The sequence below is a fragment of the Oncorhynchus gorbuscha genome, unplaced genomic scaffold, assembly GCF_021184085.1.
Source record: "Oncorhynchus gorbuscha isolate QuinsamMale2020 ecotype Even-year unplaced genomic scaffold, OgorEven_v1.0 Un_scaffold_1219, whole genome shotgun sequence".
Classification (NCBI taxonomy): domain Eukaryota; kingdom Metazoa; phylum Chordata; class Actinopteri; order Salmoniformes; family Salmonidae; genus Oncorhynchus; species Oncorhynchus gorbuscha.
The window spans coordinates 62,501-85,000 of record NW_025746061.1 but is presented as its reverse complement, the minus strand read 5'-3'; the positions used below and the strand labels follow the sequence as shown (position 1 = coordinate 85,000).

Below are 22,500 nucleotides of genomic sequence, written 5' to 3'. Positions count from 1 at the left end.
TTGATGAGAACACAGTCTTACCAATGTCTCTCTGTGTGTTTATTGATGAGAACACAGTCTTACCCATGTCTCTCTGTGTGTTTATTGATGAGAACACATGATGAGAACACAGTCTTACCAATGTCTCTCTGTATTTTCTTACAGTCTGCCGTGGTCTCTGATGGAGGTGAGTACAAAACTACCACTTTATATAGTCTATTTACTCTATATCTATGTCCGTATTATACTGTTTATTTACTATATATCTATGTCCATATTATACTGTCTATTTACTCTATATATATGTCCATATTATACTGTCTATTTACTCTATATCTATGTCCTTATTATACAGTCTATTTACTCTATATCTATGTCCATATTATACTGTCTATTTACTCAATATCTATGTCCATATTATACTGTCTATTTACTCTATATCTATGTCCATATTATACAGTATATTTCCTCTATATCTATGTCCTTATTATACAGTCTATTTACTCTATATCTATGTCCGTATTATACAGTCTATTTACTCTATATCTATGTCCATATTATACTGTCTATTTACTCTATATCTATGTCCATATTATACAGTCTATTTACTCTATATCTATATCCGTATTATACAGTCTATTTACTCTATATCTATATCCATATTATACAGTCTATTTACTCTATATCTATGTCCTGGGTCTTCCATTTGAAGTTGTTGCCACATCTTTTGAAGCATGGTGATTTAATTATGTTGTGTGTGTTCAAGGCGAGACTGTCTATCAATGAATCAATCAAATGTATTTATGAAGCCCTTCTTACATCAGCTGATGTCTCAAAGTGCTGTACAGAAACCCAGCCTAAAACCCCAAACAGCAAGCAATGCAGGTGTAGAAGCACAGTGGCTAGGGAAAACTCCCTAGAAAGGCCAAAACCTAGGAAGAAACCTTGAGAGGAACCAGGCTATGTGGGGTGGCCAGTCCTCTTCTGGCTGTGCCAGGTAGAGAGGAACCAGGCTCTGAGAGGTGGGCCAGTCCTCTTCTGGCTGTGCCAGGTAGAGAGGAACCAGGCTCTGAGAGGTGGGCCAGTCCTCTTCTGGCTGTGCCGGGTGGAGATTATAAACCTAGAGAGGAACCAGGCTCTGAGGGGTGACCAGTCCTCTTCTGGCTGTGCCGGGTGGAGATTATAACAGAACATGGCCAAGATGTTCAAATGTTCATAGATGACCAGCAGGGTCAGATAATAATAATCACAGTGGTTGTCGAGGGAGCAACAGGTCAACACCTCAGGAGTAAATGTCAGTTGTCTTTTCTCATGCCGAGCATTCAGAGGTCGAGACAGCAGGTGTGGTAGACAGAGTCATATTCATTACAATGGAGCAATACCCTCTCGATTTAGGCCACATTTAGTCTGTGTGTGTGTGTGTGTGTGTGTGTGTGTGTGTGTGTGTGTGTGTGTGTGTGTGTGTGTGTGTGTGTGTGTGTGTGTGTGTGTGTGTGTGTGTGTGTGTGTGTGTGTGTGTGTGTGTGTGTGTGTGTGTGTGTGTGTGTGTGTGTGTGTTTATGCTTGCTGTGCGGGTACATGTGTCGTTGGAAAGGGCTGTGTAGAATTCCTCGACCTACTGTAAAAGTGCTGCTGTGAAATGTCTTGCTAGGTCGGTTATTTGAAACAGTCCGCCCTACTGCCCTCTTCTCCGCTATCCATTTCAGATGTCCCAATTAGCATGTGATAGCGTTAGCATAGCTAAAGGCTTGCAAATCCATTAGCATGTGCTAACGTTAGCATAGCTTTTTACAAAGGGGATGCTATCCATTAGCATGTGGTAGCGTTAGCATAGCTTAGCATAGCTAAAGGCTTGCAAATCCATTAGCATGTGCTAACGTTAGCATAGCTTTTTACAAAGGGGATGCTATGCATTAGCATGTGCTAACGTTAGCATAGCTTTTTACAAAGGGGATGCTATGCATTAGCATGTGCTAACGTTAGCATAGCTTTTTACAAAGGGGATGCTATGCATTAGCATGTGCTAACGCTAGTAGCACAGTGTGCACACAGGCCTGCGTTAGCATGATGTGCTAACGTTATATCGTAGCGCTTGTCGAGTCGGCGTCAGATCCTCCTTTGGTTGAACGCGTAACAGTGGGAGAGATGGCCACGCTGAAGAGGACAACAGTGTGTGTGTGTGTTGATGTGAGAGAATGTTCGTCGGCAGGTTGTAAAACTCTTTCTTCGTTGCTTTGCCTATTAGCCTGAGGGGAAAACTGCTCTGTGGCGTTATTCAAATGACAACAGCCCGGACCCCGACCACAACAGGAAGTCAACAGACCTATACGTATATACACCATGGTTAGATGTGTGTGTGGTGTGTGTTTCCAGTAGTCGACTTCCTCCTCCTAGCTCCTCATTAAAACGGTATGTTCCTGTGACCCTGGTGTGTGTGTGTGTGTGTGTGTGTGTGTGTGTGTGTGTGTGTGTGTGTGTGTGTGTGTGTGTGTGTGTGTGTGTGTGTGTGTGTGTGTGTGTGTGTGTGTGTGTGTGTGTGTGTGTGTGTGTGTGTGTGTGTGTGTCCAGTAGTCCACTTCCTCCTCCTAGCTCCTCATTAAAACGGTATGTTCCTGTGACCCTGTTGTGTGTGTCTGTCTGTCTGTGTGTGTGTTCTACCCGACGTCTATGGTTCCATTCTCCTCCGTAGCGTTAAATTATTCACAAAGTCCTGTGAGTGTTACGTATGTATCATTTTACCCCATGAGAGGCCTGCAGGAGTGTGTGTGTGTGTGTGTGTGTGTGTGTGTGTGTGTGTGTGTGTGTGTGTGTGTGTGTGTGTGTGTGTGTGTGTGTGTGTGTGTGTGTGTGTGTGTGTGTGTGTGTGTGTGTGTGTGTGTGTGTGTGTGTGTGACACTGCTCTCCCCTCTCTTTCACTGAGCTGATTCATTGTCGTCAACAACTCTGTCTCTCCTTCCCATCATTCTCTCTCTTTCATTCTGTCGTTGTGTCTCTTGTTGTGATGCGGTACAGTGGTCAGGTCTCTCTGGGGAGCTCTCTCTGTCTATCTCTCTCTGTCTATCTCTCTCTGTCTCTCTCTCTCTGTCTATCTCTCTCTGTCTATCTCTCTCTGTCTATCTCTCTCTGTCTATCTCTCTCTCTGTCTCTCTCTCTCTCTCTCTCTCTCTCTCTCTCATGGGAAACATGTGTTACCATTGCCAAAGCAAGTGAGGTAGATAATATACAAAAGTGAAATAAACAATAAAAATGAACAGTAAACATTACACATACAGAAGTTTCAAAACAATAAAGACATTACAAATGTCATATTATACATATATATATACAGTGTTGTAACAATGTACAAATAGTTAAAGTACACAAGGGAAAATAAATAAGCATAAATATGGGTTGTATTTACAATGGTGTCTCTCTGGGCAGTTCTCTCTCTCTCTCTGTCTCTCTTCTCTGTCGCTCTCTTTCTCTGTCTCTCTCTCTCTGTCTCTCTCTGTCTCTCTCTCTCTCTCTCTCTCTCTCTCTCTCTCTCTCTCTCTCTCTCTCTCTCTCTCTCTCTCTCTCTCTCTCTCTCTCTCTCTCTCTCTCTCTCTCTCTCTCTCTCTCTCTCTCTCTCTCTCTCTCTCTCTCTCTCTCTCTCTCTCTCTCTCTCTCTCTCTCTCTCTCTCTCTCTCTCTCTCTCTCTCGCTCTCTCTCTCTCTTTCTCTCTCTCTCACTTGTGTGATGGTGGAGGAGTGTGAGACGTCAGGTGGAAGGAGAGTAGAGCAGTCTCAGTTTCACAACCTGTTTTATTATCAACACGCTTCAGTTTGGTCCTTCCCTCTTCCTGTATGTAAAATAGCATTCGAGGATCAACTTGGTGTCAGATTACGGAGGGAACTTTTTGTCTACTACCAGGGACTCTGGTCTTTCCTCCTTCTGGTTGACTGTCTTGATGAGAACGACTTAATTGTCAGACAACTACTGAGGACAACGCCCTTGATGGGGGGGACTCACTATGGTCTTTCCTGTCTAGATGAGAACGACTAACACTTGAGAGAATTCATCATTGTCAGACAACTACTGAGGAAGCTGTTGACAATGTCCTTGATGGGGGGGGGGGATCACTCTGGTTCTTTCTCATTGGATGACTTACGGATTTAATTAGGCCCGACGCCATCGACGACGACGACTCCTCTCCGATCTGTTCTGGGTTTGCCTTCTCAGTCGTTGGGTGAGAACTGAGGACGGATTAAATCGGTGTCGGATTAACGTATCGGAGGGACCGGGCGGCATCATTCCCAGGGACCGGATCTGGTCCGAGAGGCCAGGGGTTTGGGACACAGTGGTGTAACAACAGTGTATGAATGGAGTAAGAGTCGAGAATGGATGGAGGGAACTGGCTCCCCCTGAGGATGAGGTACCTGCCTCGTTGGCATCACACCGGCTCCTACCAGCTATACCCAGGTAACACAGTAGTGGTACCATCTATATCCAGACAGTAGTGGTACCAGCTATATCACTATATCCAGACAGTAGTGGTACCAGCTATATCCAGACAGTAGTGGTACCAGCTATATCACTATATCCAGACAGTAGTGGTACCAGCTATATCCAGACAGTAGTGGTACCAGCTATATCACTATATCCAGACAGTAGTGGTACCATCTATATCCAGACAGTAGTGGTACCATCTATATCCCTATATCCAGACAGTAGTGGTACCATCTATATCACTATATCCAGACAGTAGTGGTACCATCTATATCACTATATCCAGACAGTAGTGGTACCATCTATATCCAGACAGTAGTGGTACCATCTATATCCAGACAGTAGTGGTACCAGCTATATCACTATATCCAGACAGTAGTGGTACCAGCTATATCCAGACAGTAGTGGTACCAGCTATATCCAGACAGTAGTGGTACCAGCTATATCACTATATCCAGACAGTAGTGGTACCATCTATATCACTATATCCAGACAGTAGTGGTACCAGCTATATCCAGACAGTAGTGGTACCAGCTATATCACTATATCCAGACAGTAGTGGTACCATCTATATCACTATATCCAGACAGTAGTGGTACCATCTATATCACTATATCCAGACAGTAGTGGTACCATCTATATCCAGACAGTAGTGGTACCATCTATATCACTATATCCAGACAGTAGTGGTACCAGCTATATCACTATATCCAGACAGTAGTGGTACCATCTATATCACTATATCCAGACAGTAGTGGTACCAGCTATATCCAGACAGTAGTGGTACCAGCTATATCACTATATCCAGACAGTAGTGGTACCAGCTATATCACTATATCCAGACAGTGGTACCAGTATATCCAGACAGTAGTGGTACCAGCTATATCACAGACAGTAGTGGTACCAGCTATATCACAGACAGTAGTGGTACCATATATCTATATCCAGACAGTAGTGGTACCAGCTATATCCAGACAGTAGTGGTACCAGCTATATCCAGACAGTAGTGGTACCAGCTATATCCAGACAGTAGTGGTACCAGCTATATCCAGACAGTAGTGGTACCAGCTATATCCAGACAGTAGTGGTATCCAGACAGTAGTGGTACCATCTGGTATCACTATATCCAGACAGTATCCACTATATCCAGACAGTAGTGGTACCATCTATATCACTATATCCAGACAGTAGTGGTACCATCTATATCCAGACAGTAGTGGTACCAGCTATATCACTATATCCAGACAGTAGTGGTACCATCTATATCCAGACAGTAGTGGTACCATCTATATCCAGACAGTAGTGGTACCAGCTATATCACTATATCCAGTAGTGGTACCATCTATATCACTATATCCAGACAGTAGTGGTACCATCTATATCCAGACAGTAGTGGTACCAGCTATATCACTATATCCAGACAGTAGTGGTACCATATATCTATATCCAGACAGTAGTGGTACCAGCTATATCCAGACAGTAGTGGTACCATCTATATCCAGACAGTAGTGGTACCAGCTATATCACTATATCCAGACAGTAGTGGTACCATCTATATCACTATATCCAGACAGTAGTGGTACCAGCTATATCCAGACAGTAGTGGTACCATCTATATCCAGACAGTAGTGGTACCATCTATATCCAGACAGTAGTGGTACCATCTATATCCAGACAGTAGTGGTACCATCTATATCCAGACAGTAGTGGTACCAGCTATATCCAGACAGTAGTGGTACCAGCTATATCCAGACAGTAGTGGTACCATCTATATCCAGACAGTAGTGGTACCATCTATATCCAGACAGTAGTGGTACCATCTATATCACTATATCCAGACAGTAGTGGTACCATCTATATCCAGACAGTAGTGGTACCATCTATATCACTATATCCAGACAGTAGTGGTACCATCTATATCACTATATCCAGACAGTAGTGGTACCATCTATATCAGTATATCCAGACAGTAGTGGTACCATCTATATCCAGACAGTAGTGGTACCATCTATATCCAGACAGTAGTGGTACCATCTATATCACTATATCCAGACAGTAGTGGTACCATCTATATCCAGACAGTAGTGGTACCAGCTATATCCAGACAGTAGTGGTACCAGCTATATCACTATATCCAGACAGTAGTGGTACCAGCTATATCCAGACAGTAGTGGTACCATCTATATCCAGACAGTAGTGGTACCAGCTATATCACTATATCCAGACAGTAGTGGTACCATCTATATCCACTAGTATCCAGACAGTAGTGGTACCATCTATATCCAGACAGTAGTGGTACCATATATCATATCCAGACAGTAGTGGTACCATCTATATCACTATATCCAGACAGTAGTGGTACCATCTATATCCAGACAGTAGTGGTACCATCTATATCCAGACAGTAGTGGTACCATCTATATCCAGACAGTAGTGGTACCATCTATATCCAGACAGTAGTGGTACCATCTATATCACTATATCCAGACAGTAGTGGTACCATCTATATCCAGACAGTAGTGGTACCAGCTATATCCAGACAGTAGTGGTACCAGTAGACAGTAGTGGTACCATCTATATCCAGACAGTAGTACCATCTATATCCAGGTAGTGGTACCATCTATATCACTATATCCAGACAGTAGTGGTACCATCTATATCACTATATCCAGACAGTAGTGGTACCATCTATATCACTATATCCAGACAGTAGTGGTACCATCTATATCCAGACAGTAGTGGTACCATATATCACTATATCCAGACAGTAGTGGTACCAGCTATATCCAGACAGTAGTGGTACCAGCTATATCCAGACAGTAGTGGTACCATCTATATCACAGTAGTGGTACCATCTATATCCAGACAGTAGTGGTACCATCACTATATCCAGACAGTAGTGGTACCATCTATATCCAGACAGTAGTGGTACCATCTATATCACTATATCCAGACAGTAGTGGTACCATCTATATCCAGACAGTAGTGGTACCAGCTATATCCAGACAGTAGTGGTACCATCTATATCCAGACAGTAGTGGTACCATCTATATCACATATCCAGACAGTAGTGGTACCACTATATCCAGACAGTAGTGGTACCATCTATATCCATATCCAGACAGTAGTGGTACCATCTATATCACTATATCCAGACAGTAGTGGTACCATCTATATCCAGACAGTAGTGGTACCATCATATCTATATCCAGACAGTAGTGGTACCAGCTATATCCAGACAGTAGTGGTACCAGCTATATCCAGACAGTAGTGGTGGTACCACCAGCTATATCCAGACAGTAGTGGTACCAGCTATATCCAGACAGTACCATCTATATCACTATATCCAGACAGTAGTGGTACCATCTATCATATATCCAGACAGTAGTGGTACCATCACTATATCCAGACAGTAGTGGTACCATCTATATCCAGACCAGACAGTAGTGGTACCATCTATATCACTATATCCAGACAGTAGTGGTACCATCTATATCCAGACAGTAGTGGTACCATCTATATCACTATGGTATCCAGACAGTAGTGGTACCATCTATATCACTATATCCAGACAGTAGTGGTACCATCTATATCCAGACAGTAGTGGTACCAGCTATCCAGACAGTAGTGGTACCATCTATATCACTATATCCAGACAGTAGTGGTACCATCTATATCCAGACAGTAGTATATATCCAGACAGTAGTGGTACCATCTATATCACTATATCCAGACAGTAGTGGTACCATCTATATCCAGACAGTAGTGGTACCAGCTATATCCAGACAGTAGTGGTACCAGCTATATCACTATATCCAGACAGTAGTGGTACCATCTATATCCAGACAGTAGTGGTACCATATCTATATCCAGACAGTAGTGGTACCATCTATATCAGACAGTAGTGGTACCATCTATATCACTATATCCAGACAGTAGTGGTACCATCTATATCACTATATCCAGACAGTAGTGGTACCAGCTATATCCAGACAGTAGTGGTACCATCTATATCCAGACAGTAGTGGTACCAGCTATATCACTATATCCAGACAGTAGTGGTACCAGCTATATCACTATATCCAGACAGTAGTGGTACCAGCTATATCACTATATCAGACAGTAGTGGTACCATCTATATCCAGACAGTAGTGGTACCATCTATATCACTATATCCAGACAGTAGTGGTACCATCTATATCCAGACAGTAGTGGTACCATCTATATCCAGACAGTAGTGGTACAGACAGTAGTGGTACCATCTATATCCAGACAGTAGTGGTACCATATATCTATATCCAGACAGTAGTGGTACCATCTATATCATATATCCAGACAGTAGTGGTACCAGCTATATCAGACAGTATGGTACCATCTATATCCAGACAGTAGTGGTACCATCTATATCCAGACAGTAGTGGTACCATCCAGACAGTAGTGGTACCAGCTATATCCAGACAGTAGTGGTACCATCTATATCACTATATCCAGACAGTAGTGGTACCATCTATATCACTATATCCAGACAGTAGTGGTACCAGCTATATCACTATATCCAGACAGTAGTGGTACCATCTATATCACTATATCCAGACAGTAGTGGTACCAGCTATATCCAGACAGTAGTGGTACCATCTATATCACTATATCCAGACAGTAGTGGTACCAGCTATATCACTATATCCAGACAGTAGTGGTACCATCTATATCACTATATCCAGACAGTAGTGGTACCAGTAGTGGTACCAGCTATATCACTATATCCAGACAGTAGTGGTACCATCTATATCACTATATCCAGACAGTAGTGGTACCATCTATATCCATCTATATCCAGACAGTAGTGGTACCATCTATATCCAGACAGTAGTGGTACCATCTATATCCAGACAGTAGTGGTACCATCTATATCCAGACAGTAGTGGTACCATCTATATCCAGACAGTAGTGGTACCAGCTATATCCAGACAGTAGTGGTACCATCTATATCACTATATCCAGACAGTAGTGGTACCATCTATATCACTATATCCAGACAGTAGTGGTACCATCTATATCACTATATCCAGACAGTAGTGGTACCAGCTATATCACTATATCCAGACAGTAGTGGTACCATCTATATCACTATATCCAGACAGTAGTGGTACCATCTATATCCAGACAGTAGTGGTACCATCTATATCACTATATCCAGACAGTAGTGGTACCATCTATATCCAGACAGTAGTGGTACCATCTATATCCAGACAGTAGTGGTACCATCTATATCCAGACAGTAGTGGTACCAGCTATATCCAGACAGTAGTGGTACCATCTATATCCAGACAGTAGTGGTACCATCTATATCCAGACAGTAGTGGTACCATCTATATCCAGACAGTAGTGGTACCATCTATATCACTATATCCAGACAGTAGTGGTACCAGCTATATCACTATATCCAGACAGTAGTGGTACCATCTATATCCAGACAGTAGTGGTACCATCTATATCCAGACAGTAGTGGTACCATCTATATCACTATATCCAGACAGTAGTGGTACCATCTATATCACTATATCCAGACAGTAGTGGTACCATCTATATCACTATATCCAGACAGTAGTGGTACCATCTATATCCAGACAGTAGTGGTACCAGACAGTAGTGGTACCAGCTCTATATCACTATATCCAGACAGTAGTGGTACCAGCTATATCAGTATGGTCCAGACAGTAGTGGTACCAGTATATCCAGACAGTAGTGGTACCATCTATATCACTATATCCAGACAGTAGTGGTACCATCTATATCACTATATCCAGACAGTAGTGGTACCAGCTATATCACTATATCCAGACAGTAGTGGTACCAGCTATATCACTATATCCAGACAGTAGTGGTACCAGCTATATCACTATATCCAGACAGTAGTATCCAGACAGTAGTGGTACCATCTATATCACATATCCAGACAGTAGTGGTACCATCTATATCACTATATCCAGACAGTAGTGGTACCAGTATATCCAGACAGTAGTGGTACCATCTATCCATCAGTAGTGGTACCATCTATATCCAGACAGTAGTGGTACCATCTATATCACTATATCCAGACAGTAGTGGTACCATCTATATCCAGACAGTAGTGGTACCATCTATATCCAGACAGTAGTGGTACCATCTATCCAGACAGTAGTGGTACCATCTATATCACTATATCCAGACAGTAGTGGTACCAGCTATATCAGACAGTATCCATATCTATATCCAGACAGTAGTGGTACCATCTATATCCAGACAGTAGTGGTACCATCTATATCCAGACAGTAGTGGTACCATCTATATCCAGACAGTAGTGGTACCATCTATATCCAGACAGTAGTGGTACCATCTATATCCAGACAGTAGTGGTACCATCTATATCACTATATCCAGACAGTAGTGGTACCAGCTATATCACTATATCCAGACAGTAGTGGTACCAGCTATATCACTATATCCAGACAGTAGTGGTACCATCTATATCACTATATCCAGACAGTAGTGGTACCATCTATATCACTATATCCAGACAGTAGTGGTACCATCTATATCACAGACAGTAGTGGTACCAGACAGTAGTGGTACCAGCTATATCCAGACAGTAGTGGTACCATCTATATCCAGACAGTAGTGGTACCATCTATATCACTAGACAGTAGTGGTACCATCTATATCCAGACAGTAGTGGTACCATCTATATCCAGACAGTAGTGGTACCATCTATATCCAGACAGTAGTGGTACCAGCTATATCCAGACAGTAGTGGTACCATCTATATCCAGACAGTAGTGGTACCAGCTATATCACTATATCCAGACAGTAGTGGTACCATCTATATCACTATATCCAGACAGTAGTGGTACCAGCTATATCACTATATCCAGACAGTAGTGGTACCATCTATATCACTATATCCAGACAGTAGTGGTACCATCTATATCACTATATCCAGACAGTAGTGGTACCATCTATATCCAGACAGTAGTGGTACCATCTATATCCAGACAGTAGTGGTACCATCTATATCACTATATCCAGACAGTAGTGGTACCATCTATATCCAGACAGTAGTGGTACCATCTATATCCAGACAGTAGTGGTACCATCTATATCACTATATCCAGACAGTAGTGGTACCATCTATATCACTATATCCAGACAGTAGTGGTACCATCTATATCAGACAGTATATCTATATCAGACAGTAGTGGTACCATCTATATCACTATATCCAGACAGTAGTGGTACCATCTATATCCAGACAGTAGTGGTACCATCTATATCACTATATCCAGACAGTAGTGGTACCAGCTGGTAGTGGTACCATCTATATCCAGACAGTAGTGGTACGCTATATCCAGACAGTAGTGGTACCATCTATATCACTATATCCAGACAGTAGTGGTACCAGCTATATCCAGACAGTAGTGGTACCATCTATATCACTATATCCAGACAGTAGTGGTACCATCTATATCACTATATCCAGACAGTAGTGGTACCATCTATATCCAGACAGTAGTGGTACCATCTATATCCAGACAGTAGTGGTACCATCTATATCCAGACAGTAGTGGTACCATCTATATCCAGACAGTAGTGGTACCATCTATATCACTATATCCAGACAGTAGTGGTACCATCTATATCACTATATCCAGACAGTAGTGGTACCATCTATATCCAGACAGTAGTGGTACCATATCACTATATCCAGACAGTAGTGGTACCATCTATATCACTATATCCAGACAGTAGTGGTACCATATCCAGACAGTAGTGGTATCACTATATCCAGACAGTAGTGGTACCAGCTATATCACTATATCCAGACAGTAGTGGTACCATCTATCCAGACAGTAGTGGTACCTATATCACTATATCCAGACAGTAGTGGTACCATCTATATCACAGACAGTAGTGGTACCATCTATATCCAGACAGTAGTGGTACCAGCTATATCACTATATCCAGACAGTAGTGGTACCAGCTATATCACTATATCCAGACAGTAGTGGTACCATCTATATCCAGACAGTAGTGGTACCATCTATATCCAGACAGTAGTGGTACCATCTATATCACTATATCCAGACAGTAGTGGTACCATCTATATCCAGACAGTAGTGGTACCAGCTATATCCAGACAGTAGTGGTACCAGCTATATCACTATATCCAGACAGTAGTGGTACCATCTATATCACTATATCCAGACAGTAGTGGTACCATCTATATCCAGACAGTAGTGGTACCATCTATATCCAGACAGTAGTGGTACCATCTATATCCAGACAGTAGTGGTACCAGCTATATCACTATATCCAGACAGTAGTGGTACCATCTATATCACTATATCCAGACAGTAGTGGTACCATCTATATCACTATATCCAGACAGTAGTGGTACCATCTATATCCAGACAGTAGTGGTACCATCTATATCACTATATCCAGACAGTAGTGGTACCATCTATATCCAGACAGTAGTGGTACCATCTATATCCAGACAGTAGTGGTACCATCTATATCACTATATCCAGACAGTAGTGGTACCAGCTATATCCAGACAGTAGTGGTACCATCTATATCCAGACAGTAGTGGTACCATCTATATCCAGACAGTAGTGGTACCATCTATATCCAGACAGTAGTGGTACCATCTATATCCAGACAGTAGTGGTACCAGCTATATCACTATATCCAGACAGTAGTGGTACCATCTATATCCAGACAGTAGTGGTACCATCTATATCCAGACAGTAGTGGTACCATCTATATCACTATATCCAGACAGTAGTGGTACCATCTATATCACTATATCCAGACAGTAGTGGTACTCATCTATATCCAGACAGTAGTGGTACCATCTATATCCAGACAGTAGTGGTACCATCTATATCAGACAGTAGTGGTACCATCTATCACTATATCCAGACAGTAGTGGTACCAGATATCACTATATCCAGACAGTAGTGGTACCATCTATATCACTATATCCAGACAGTAGTGGTACCAGCTATATCCAGACAGTAGTGGTACCATCTATATCCAGACAGTAGTGGTACCAGCTATATCACTATATCCAGACAGTAGTGGTACCATCTATATCACTATATCCAGACAGTAGTGGTACCATCTATATCACTATATCCAGACAGTAGTGGTACCATCTATATCCAGACAGTAGTGGTACCAGCTATATCACTATATCCAGACAGTAGTGGTACCAGCTATATCCAGACAGTAGTGGTACCAGCTATATCACTATATCCAGACAGTAGTGGTACCAGCTATATCCAGACAGTAGTGGTACCAGCTATATCCAGACAGTAGTGGTACCATCTATATCACTATATCCAGACAGTAGTGGTACCATCTATATCACTATATCCAGACAGTAGTGGTACCATCTATATCCAGACAGTAGTGGTACCAGCTATCATATATCCAGACAGTAGTGGTACCAGCTATATCCAGACAGTAGTGGTACCAGCTATATCCAGACAGGTACCACTATATCAGCTATATCCAGACAGTAGTGGTACCATCTATATCACTATATCCAGACAGTAGTGGTACCAGCTATATCACTATATCCAGACAGTAGTGGTACCATCTATATCACTATATCCAGACAGTAGTGGTACCATCTATATCACTATATCCAGACAGTAGTGGTACCATCTATATCACTATATCCAGACAGTAGTGGTACCATCTATATCCAGACAGTAGTGGTACCATCTATATCCAGACAGTAGTGGTACCAGCTATATCCAGACAGTAGTGGTACCAGCTATATCCAGACAGTAGTGGTACCATCTATATCACTATATCCAGACAGTAGTGGTACCATCTATATCACTATATCCAGACAGTAGTGGTACCAGCTATATCCAGACAGTAGTGGTACCATCTATATCCAGACAGTAGTGGTACCATCTATATCCAGACAGTAGTGGTACCATCTATATCCAGACAGTAGTGGTACCAGCTATATCACTATATCCAGACAGTAGTGGTACCATCTATATCCAGACAGTAGTGGTACCATCTATATCACTATATCCAGACAGTAGTGGTACCAGCTATATCACTATATCCAGACAGTAGTGGTACCAGCTATATCACTATATCCAGACAGTAGTGGTACCAGCTATATCACTATATCCAGACAGTAGTGGTACCATCTATATCACTATATCCAGACAGTAGTGGTACCAGCTATATCCAGACAGTAGTGGTACCAGCTATATCCAGACAGTAGTGGTACCATCTATATCAGACAGTAGTGGTACCAGATATCAGTAGTGGTACCATCTATATCCAGACAGTAGTGGTACCAGCTATATCCAGACAGTAGTGGTACCATCTATATCCAGACAGTAGTGGTACCAGCTATATCACTATATCCAGACAGTAGTGGTACCAGCTATATCACTATATCCAGACAGTAGTGGTACCAGCTATATCCAGACAGTAGTGGTACCAGCTATATCCAGACAGTAGTGGTACCAGCTATATCCAGACAGTAGTGGTACCATCTATATCACTATATCCAGACAGTAGTGGTACCATCTATATCCAGACAGTAGTGGTACCAGCTATATCCAGACAGTAGTGGTACCATCTATATCCAGACAGTAGTGGTACCAGCTATATCACTATATCCAGACAGTAGTGGTACCAGCTATATCCAGACAGTAGTGGTACCAGCTATATCACTATATCCAGACAGTAGTGGTACCAGCTATATCACTATATCCAGACAGTAGTGGTACCAGCTATATCCAGACAGTAGTGGTACCAGCTATATCCAGACAGTAGTGGTACCATCTATATCCAGACAGTAGTGGTACCAGCTATATCACTATATCCAGACAGTAGTGGTACCATCTATATCACTATACCCAGACAGTAGTGGTACCATCTATATCCAGACAGTAGTGGTACCAGCTATATCACTATATCCAGACAGTAGTGGTACCAGCTATATCACTATATCCAGACAGTAGATCACAGCTTGGTTGTTGTCCAGGTATCTGGGTTGTCATTGTGAATATATTTGTCCTGTCTTGTTTACTTCACTTCAGTTTTCCTCCAGAAGTGTCTCAATGTGCTAGTTTGTTAACTGTGTAGGTTACTGTTGATTCAACATTAACTCTACACTGTGTAGATGGATAGTCTGGGAGGAGTGTTACTCTAGCTTGGAGGAAGACGTCGCTGTGAACAGGAAACAGATCTCAGTTCCTCTGGTGGTCGAGGTACTGGCTTTGGAGATAAACAGACCATCGTTTACATACCAGTATGAAGACCACTGTTGGTTGGAGTTACAACCTACAGGAGCGTTTCTCTCTCCAGGAACAGGGTTGGAGTTAAAACCTACAGGAGGGTTTCTCTCCAGGAACAGGGTTGAAGTTAAAACCTACAGGAGGGTTTCTCTCCAGGAACAGGGTTGGAGTTAAAACCTACAGGAGGGTTTGTACAGGGACACACCCGTATGTTAATGCCTCTGTTCTCAGAGCTGAACAGTGTTGACCTGCAGGGCTGTGGTAGTGACAACAGTCTGAACAGTAATGTGTTAACATCTCTCCTCTCTCTCTCTCTCTCTGTCTGTCTGTCTGTTTGTCTCTCTTTCTCTCTCTCTCTCACTCTCTCTTTCTCTCTTTCTGTCTGTCTGTTTGTCTCTCTTTCTCTCTCTCTCTCTCTCTCTCTCTCTCTTCTCTCTTTCTGTCTGTCTCTCTCTCTTTCTCTCTCTCTCCATCTCTACGTCTCTCTACGTCTCTGTCCCTCTCCTCTCTCTCTCTTTCTCTCTCCTCTGTCTCTCTCCACTGTCTCTCTCTCTCCTGTCTCTCCTCTGTCTCTCTCTTTCTGTCTCTCTCTCTGTCTCTCTCCTATGTCTCTCTCCTCTGTCTCTCTCTTTCTGTTTCTCCTCTGTCTCTCTCCTCTCTGTCTCTCCTCTTTGTCATCTCCTCTCTCTCTGTCTCTCTCTCCTCTGTCTCTCTCTCTCCTCTGTCTCTCTCTCTCTCTCTTTGTCGTCTCCTCCCTCCCTCCCCCTCCCTCCCTCCCTCCCTCCCTCCCTCCCTCCCTCCCTCCCTCCCTCCCTCCCTCCCTCCCTCCCTCCCTCCAGAGCTGAACAGTGTTGACCTACAGGGCTGTGGTAGTGACAACAGTCTGAACAGTAATGCCAGCCTACCCAGTGTCCAGTGCCATCGACGTCACACAGAGAGACGGGTGGCCAGCTGGGCGGCCTGCTTTGAGAGACTGCTGCAGGACCCGGTCGGAGTCAGATACTTCTCAGTACGTACCACACACACACACACACACACCCATTAGGAGTCTCTCTGTGGTTCTGACCCATTAGGAGTCTCTGTGGTTCTGACCCATTAGGAGTCTCTGTGGTTCTGACCCATTAGGAGTCTCTCTGTGGTTCTGACCCATTAGGAGTCTCTGTGGTTCTGACCCATTAGGAGTCTCTCTGTGGTTCTGACCCATTAGGAGTCTCTCTGTGGTTCTGACCCATTAGGAGTCTCTCTGTGTTTATGACCCATTAGGAGTCTCTCTGTGGTTCTGACCCATTAGGAGTCTCTGTGGTTCTGACCCATTAGGAGTCTCTCTGTGGTTCTGACCCATTAGGAGTCTCTCTGTGGTTCTGACCCATTAGGAGTCTCTGTGTGTGTGTCTGACCCATTAGGAGTCTCTCTGTGTTTCTGACCCATTAGGAGTCTCTCTGTGTTTCTGACCCATTAGGAGTCTCTCTGTGGTTCTGACCCATTAGGAGTCTCTCTGTGGTTCTGACCCATTAGGAGTCTCTGTGGTTCTGACCCATTAGGAGTCTCTCTGTGGTTCTGACCCATTAGGAGTCTCTGTGGTTCTGACCCATTAGGAGTCTCTCTGTGGTTCTGACCCATTAGGAGTCTCTCTGTGGTTCTGACCCATTAGGAGTCTCTGTGTGTGTGTCTGACCCATTAGGAGTCTCTCTGTGTTTCTGACCCATTAGGAGTCTCTCTGTGGTTCTGACCCATTAGGAGTCTCTCTGTGGTTCTGACCCATTAGGAGTCTCTCTGTGGTTCTGACCCATTAGGAGTCTCTCTGTGTTTCTGACCCATTAGGAGTCTCTCTGTGTTTCTGACCCATTAGGAGTCTCTCTGTGGTTCTGACCCATTAGGAGTCTCTGTGGTTCTGACCCATTAGGAGTCTCTGTGGTTCTGACCCATTAGGAGTCTCTGTGGTTCTGACCCATTAGGAGTCTGTGGTTCTGACCCATTAGGAGTCTGTGGTTCTGACCCATTAGGAGTCTGTGGTTCTGACCCATTAGGAGTCTCTGTGGTTCTGACCCATTAGGAGTCTGTGGTTCTGACCCATTAGGAGTCTCTGTGGTTCTGACCCATTAGGAGTCTCTGTGGTTCTGACCCATTAGGAGTCTGTGTTTCTGACCCATTAGGAGTCTCTCTGTGTTTCTGACCCATTAGGAGTCTCTCTGTGTTTCTGACCCATTAGGAGTCTCTCTGTGGTTCTGACCCATTAGGAGTCTCTGTGGTTCTGACCCATTAGGAGTCTCTGTGGTTCTGACCCATTAGGAGTCTGTGTTTCTGACCCATTAGGAGTCTCTGTGGTTCTGACCCATTAGGAGTCTGTGTTTCTGACCCATTAGGAGTCTCTGTGGTTCTGACCCATTAGGAGTCTCTGTGGTTCTGACCCATTAGGAGTCTCTGTGGTTCTGACCCATTAGGAGTCTCTCTGTGTTTCTGACCCATTAGGAGTCTCTCTGTGTTTCTGACCCATTAGGAGTCTCTCTGTGGTTCTGACCCATTAGGAGTCTCTGTGGTTCTGACCCATTAGGAGTCTCTGTGGTTCTGACCCATTAGGAGTCTGTGTTTCTGACCCATTAGGAGTCTCTGTGGTTCTGACCCATTAGGTGTCTGTGTTTCTGACCCATTAGGAGTCTGTGTTTCTGACCCATTAGGTGTCTCTCTGTGGTTCTGACCCATTAGGAGTCTCTGTGTTTCTGACCCATTAGGAGTCTCTGTGGTTCTGACCCATTAGGAGTCTCTGTGGTTCTGACCCATTAGGAGTCTCTGTGGTTCTGACCCATTAGGAGTCTGTGTTTCTGACCCATTAGGAGTCTGTGTTTCTGACCCATTAGGAGTCTGTGTTTCTGACCCATTAGTCTCTCTGTGTTTCTGACCCATTAGGAGTCTCTGACCCATTAGGAGTCTCTGTGTGTTTCTGACCCATTAGGAGTCTCTGTGGTTCTGACCCATTAGGAGTCTCTGTGGTTCTGACCCATTAGGAGTCTGTGGTTCTGACCCATTAGGAGTCTCTGTGGTTCTGACCCATTAGGAGTCTGTGTTTCTGACCCATTAGGAGTTCCTGAAGAAGGAGTTTAGCGAGGAGAATATTGTGTTCTGGCAGGCCTGTGAGTTCTTCAGCCATGTTCCCGACAACGACAAGAAACAGGTCAGTTATTATTCTGTCCTACTTATTATTCTGTCCTACTTATTATTCTGTCCTACTTATTATTCTGTCCTACTTATTATTCTGTCCTACTTATTATTCTGTCCTACTTATTATTCTGTCCTACTTATTATTCTGTCCTACTTATTATTCTGTCCTACTTATTATTCTGTCCTACTTATTATTCTGTCCTACTTATTATTCTGTCCTACTTATTATTCTGTCCTACTTATTATTCTGTCCTACTTATTATTCTGTCCTACTTATTATTCTGTCCTACTTATTATTCTGTCCTACTTATTTCTGTCCTACTTATTATTCTGTCCTACTTATTATTCTGTCCTACTTATTATTCTGTCCTACTTATTATTCTGTCCTACTTATTATTCTGTCCTACTTATTATTCTGTCCTACTTATTATTCTGTCCTACTTATTATTCTGTCCTACTTATTATTCTGTCCTACTTATTATTCTGTCCTACTTATTATTCTGTCCTACTTATTATTCTGTCCTACTTATTATTCTGTCCTACTTATTATTCTGTCCTACTTATTATTCTGAATTAACAGGTCCTACTTATTATTCTGTCCTAATTATTCTGTCCTACTTATTATTCTGTCCTACTTATTATTCTGTCCTACTTATTATTCTGTCCTACTTATTATTCTGTCCTACTTATTATTCTGTCCTACTTATTATTCTGTCCTACTTATTATTCTGTCCTACTTATTATTCTGTCCTACTTATTATTCTGTCCTACTTATTATTCTGTCCTACTTATTATTCTGTCCTACTTATTATTCTGTCCTACTTATTATTCTGTCCTACTTATTATTCTGTCCTACTTATTATTCTGTCCTACTTATTATTCTGTCCTACTTATTATTCTGTCCTACTTATTATTCTGTCCTACTTAATATTCTGTCCTACTTATTATTCTGTCCTACTTAATATTCTGTCCTACTTATTATTCTGTCCTACTTATTATTCTGTCCTACTTATTATTCTGTCCTACTTATTATTCTGTCCTACTTACTGTCCTACTTATTATTCTGTCCTACTTAATATTCTGTCCTACTTATTATTCTGATGAAACAGGTCAGAGGAAAACATTCTGTCCTACTTATTATTCTGTCCTACTTATTATTCTGTCCTACTTATTATTCTGTCCTACTTATTATTCTGTCCTACTTATTATTCTGTCCTACTTATTATTCTGTCCTACTTATTATTCTGTCCTACTTATTATTCTGTCCTACTTAACATTCTGTCCTGTTATTCTGTCCTACTTATTATTCTGTCCTACTTATTATTCTGTCCTACTTATTATTCTGTCCTACTTATTATTCTGTCCTACTTATTATTCTGTCCTACATTATTCTGTCCTACTTATTATTCTGTCCTACTTATTATTCTGTCCTACTTATTATTCTGTCCTACTTATTATTCTGTCCTACTTATTATTCTGTCCTACTTATTATTCTGTCCTACTTATTATTCTGTCCTACTTATTATTCTGTCCTACTTATTATTCTGTCCTACTTATTATTCTGTCCTACTTATTATTCTGTCCTACTTATTATTCTGTCCTACTTATTATTCTGTCCTACTTATTATTCTGTCCTACTTATTATTCTGTCCTACTTAATATTCTGTCCTACTTATTATTCTGTCCTACTTAATATTCTGTCCTACTTATTATTCTGATGAAACAGGTCAGAGGAAAACATTCTGTCCTACTTATTATTCTGTCCTACTTATTATTCTGTCCTACTTATTATTCTGTCCTACTTATTATTCTGTCCTACTTATTATTCTGTCCTACTTATTATTCTGTCCTACTTATTATTCTGTCCTACTTATTATTCTGTCCTACTTATTATTCTGTCCTACTTATTATTTTGATGAAACAGGTCAGAGGAAAACATTCTGTCCTACTTATTATTCTGTCCTACTTATTATTCTGTCCTACTTATTATTCTGTCCTACTTATTATTCTGTTCTACTTATTATTCTGTCCTACTTATTATTCTGTTCTACTTATTATTCTGTCCTACTTATTATTCTGTCCTACTTATTATTCTGTCCTACTTATTATTCTGTTCTACTTATTATTCTGTCCTACTTATTATTCTGTCCTACTTATTATTCTGTTCTACTTATTATTCTGAAGAACAAGTCAGAGGAAAACATTCTGTCCTACTTATTATTCTGTCCTACTTATTATTCTGTCCTACTTATTATTCTGATGAAACAGGTCAGAGGAAAACATTCTGTCCTACTTATTATTCTGTCCTACTTATTATTCTGTCCTACTTATTATTCTGTCCTACTTATTATTCTGTTCTACTTATTATTCTGAAGAAACAGGTCAGTTATTATTCTGTCCTACTTATTATTCTGTCCTACTTATTATTCTGTCCTACTTATTATTCTGTCCTACTTATTATTCTGTCCTACTTATTATTCTGTCCTACTTATTATTCTGATGTCCAGGTCAGTTATTATTCTGTCCTACTTATTATTCTGTCCTACTTATTATTCTGTTCTACTTATTATTCTGAAGAAACAGGTCAGAGGAAAACATTCTGTCCTACTTATTATTCTGTCCTACTTATTATTCTGTCCTACTTATTATTCTGATGAAACAGGTCAGAGGAAAACATTCTGTCCTGTTTATTATTATGTCCTACTTATTATTCTGTCCTACTTATTATTCTGTTCTACTTATTATTCTGTCCTACTTATTATTCTGTTCTACTTATTATTCTGTCCTACTTATTATTCTGTCCTACTTATTATTCTGTTCTACTTATTATTCTGTCCTACTTATTGTTCTGTTCTACTTATTATTCTGTCCTACTTATTTTTCTGTTCTACTTATTATTCTGTTCTACTTATTATTCTGTCCTACTTATTATTCTGTTCTACTTATTATTCTGAAGAACAGGTCAGAGGAAAACATTCTGTCCTACTTATTATTCTGTCCTACTTATTATTCTGTCCTACTTATTATTCTGATGAAATTCTGTCCTACATTCTGTCCTACTTATTATTCTGTCCTACTTATTATTCTGTCCTACTTATTATTCTGTTCTACTTATTATTCTGAAGAAACAGGTCAGAGGAAAACATTCTGTCCTACTTATTATTCTGTCCTTTATCATTCTGTCCTGTTTATTACTGTCCTACTTATTATTATGTCCTACTTATTATTCTGTTTACTTATTATTCTGAAGAACAGGTCAGAGGAAAACATTCTGTCCTACTTATTATTCTGTCCTACATTATTCTGTCCTACTTATTATTCTGTTACCTGTTATTCTGTCCTACATTATTCTGTTCTACTTATTATTCTGTCCTACATTTACCTGTGTTACAGTGTACAGTTATTATTCTGTCCTACTTATTATTCTGTCCTACTTATTATTCTGTTCTACCTGTATTATTCTGAAGAACAGGTGTTAAACATTCTGTTACCTACTTATTATTCTGTTACCTACTTATTATTCCTGTGTTATTCTGTTACCTGTGTTACATGTTACCTGTGTTACCTGTTACCTGTCAGT

General features: G+C 41.4%; 1 protein-coding gene across 1 annotated transcript in view; it reads left to right on the top strand.

The window, feature by feature from the left end:
* Positions 1-22,500, top strand: part of LOC124021806 (regulator of G-protein signaling 12-like) — a gene marked incomplete at its 5' end in the record, with an annotated part of 127,177 nt that overhangs the window by 82,757 nt on the left and 21,920 nt on the right. Inside the window, 3 exon segments of the mRNA XM_046336929.1 lie at positions 145-166; positions 16,604-16,773; positions 18,841-18,933. Coding sequence (XP_046192885.1) covers positions 145-166; positions 16,604-16,773; positions 18,841-18,933 — 285 coding nt within the window.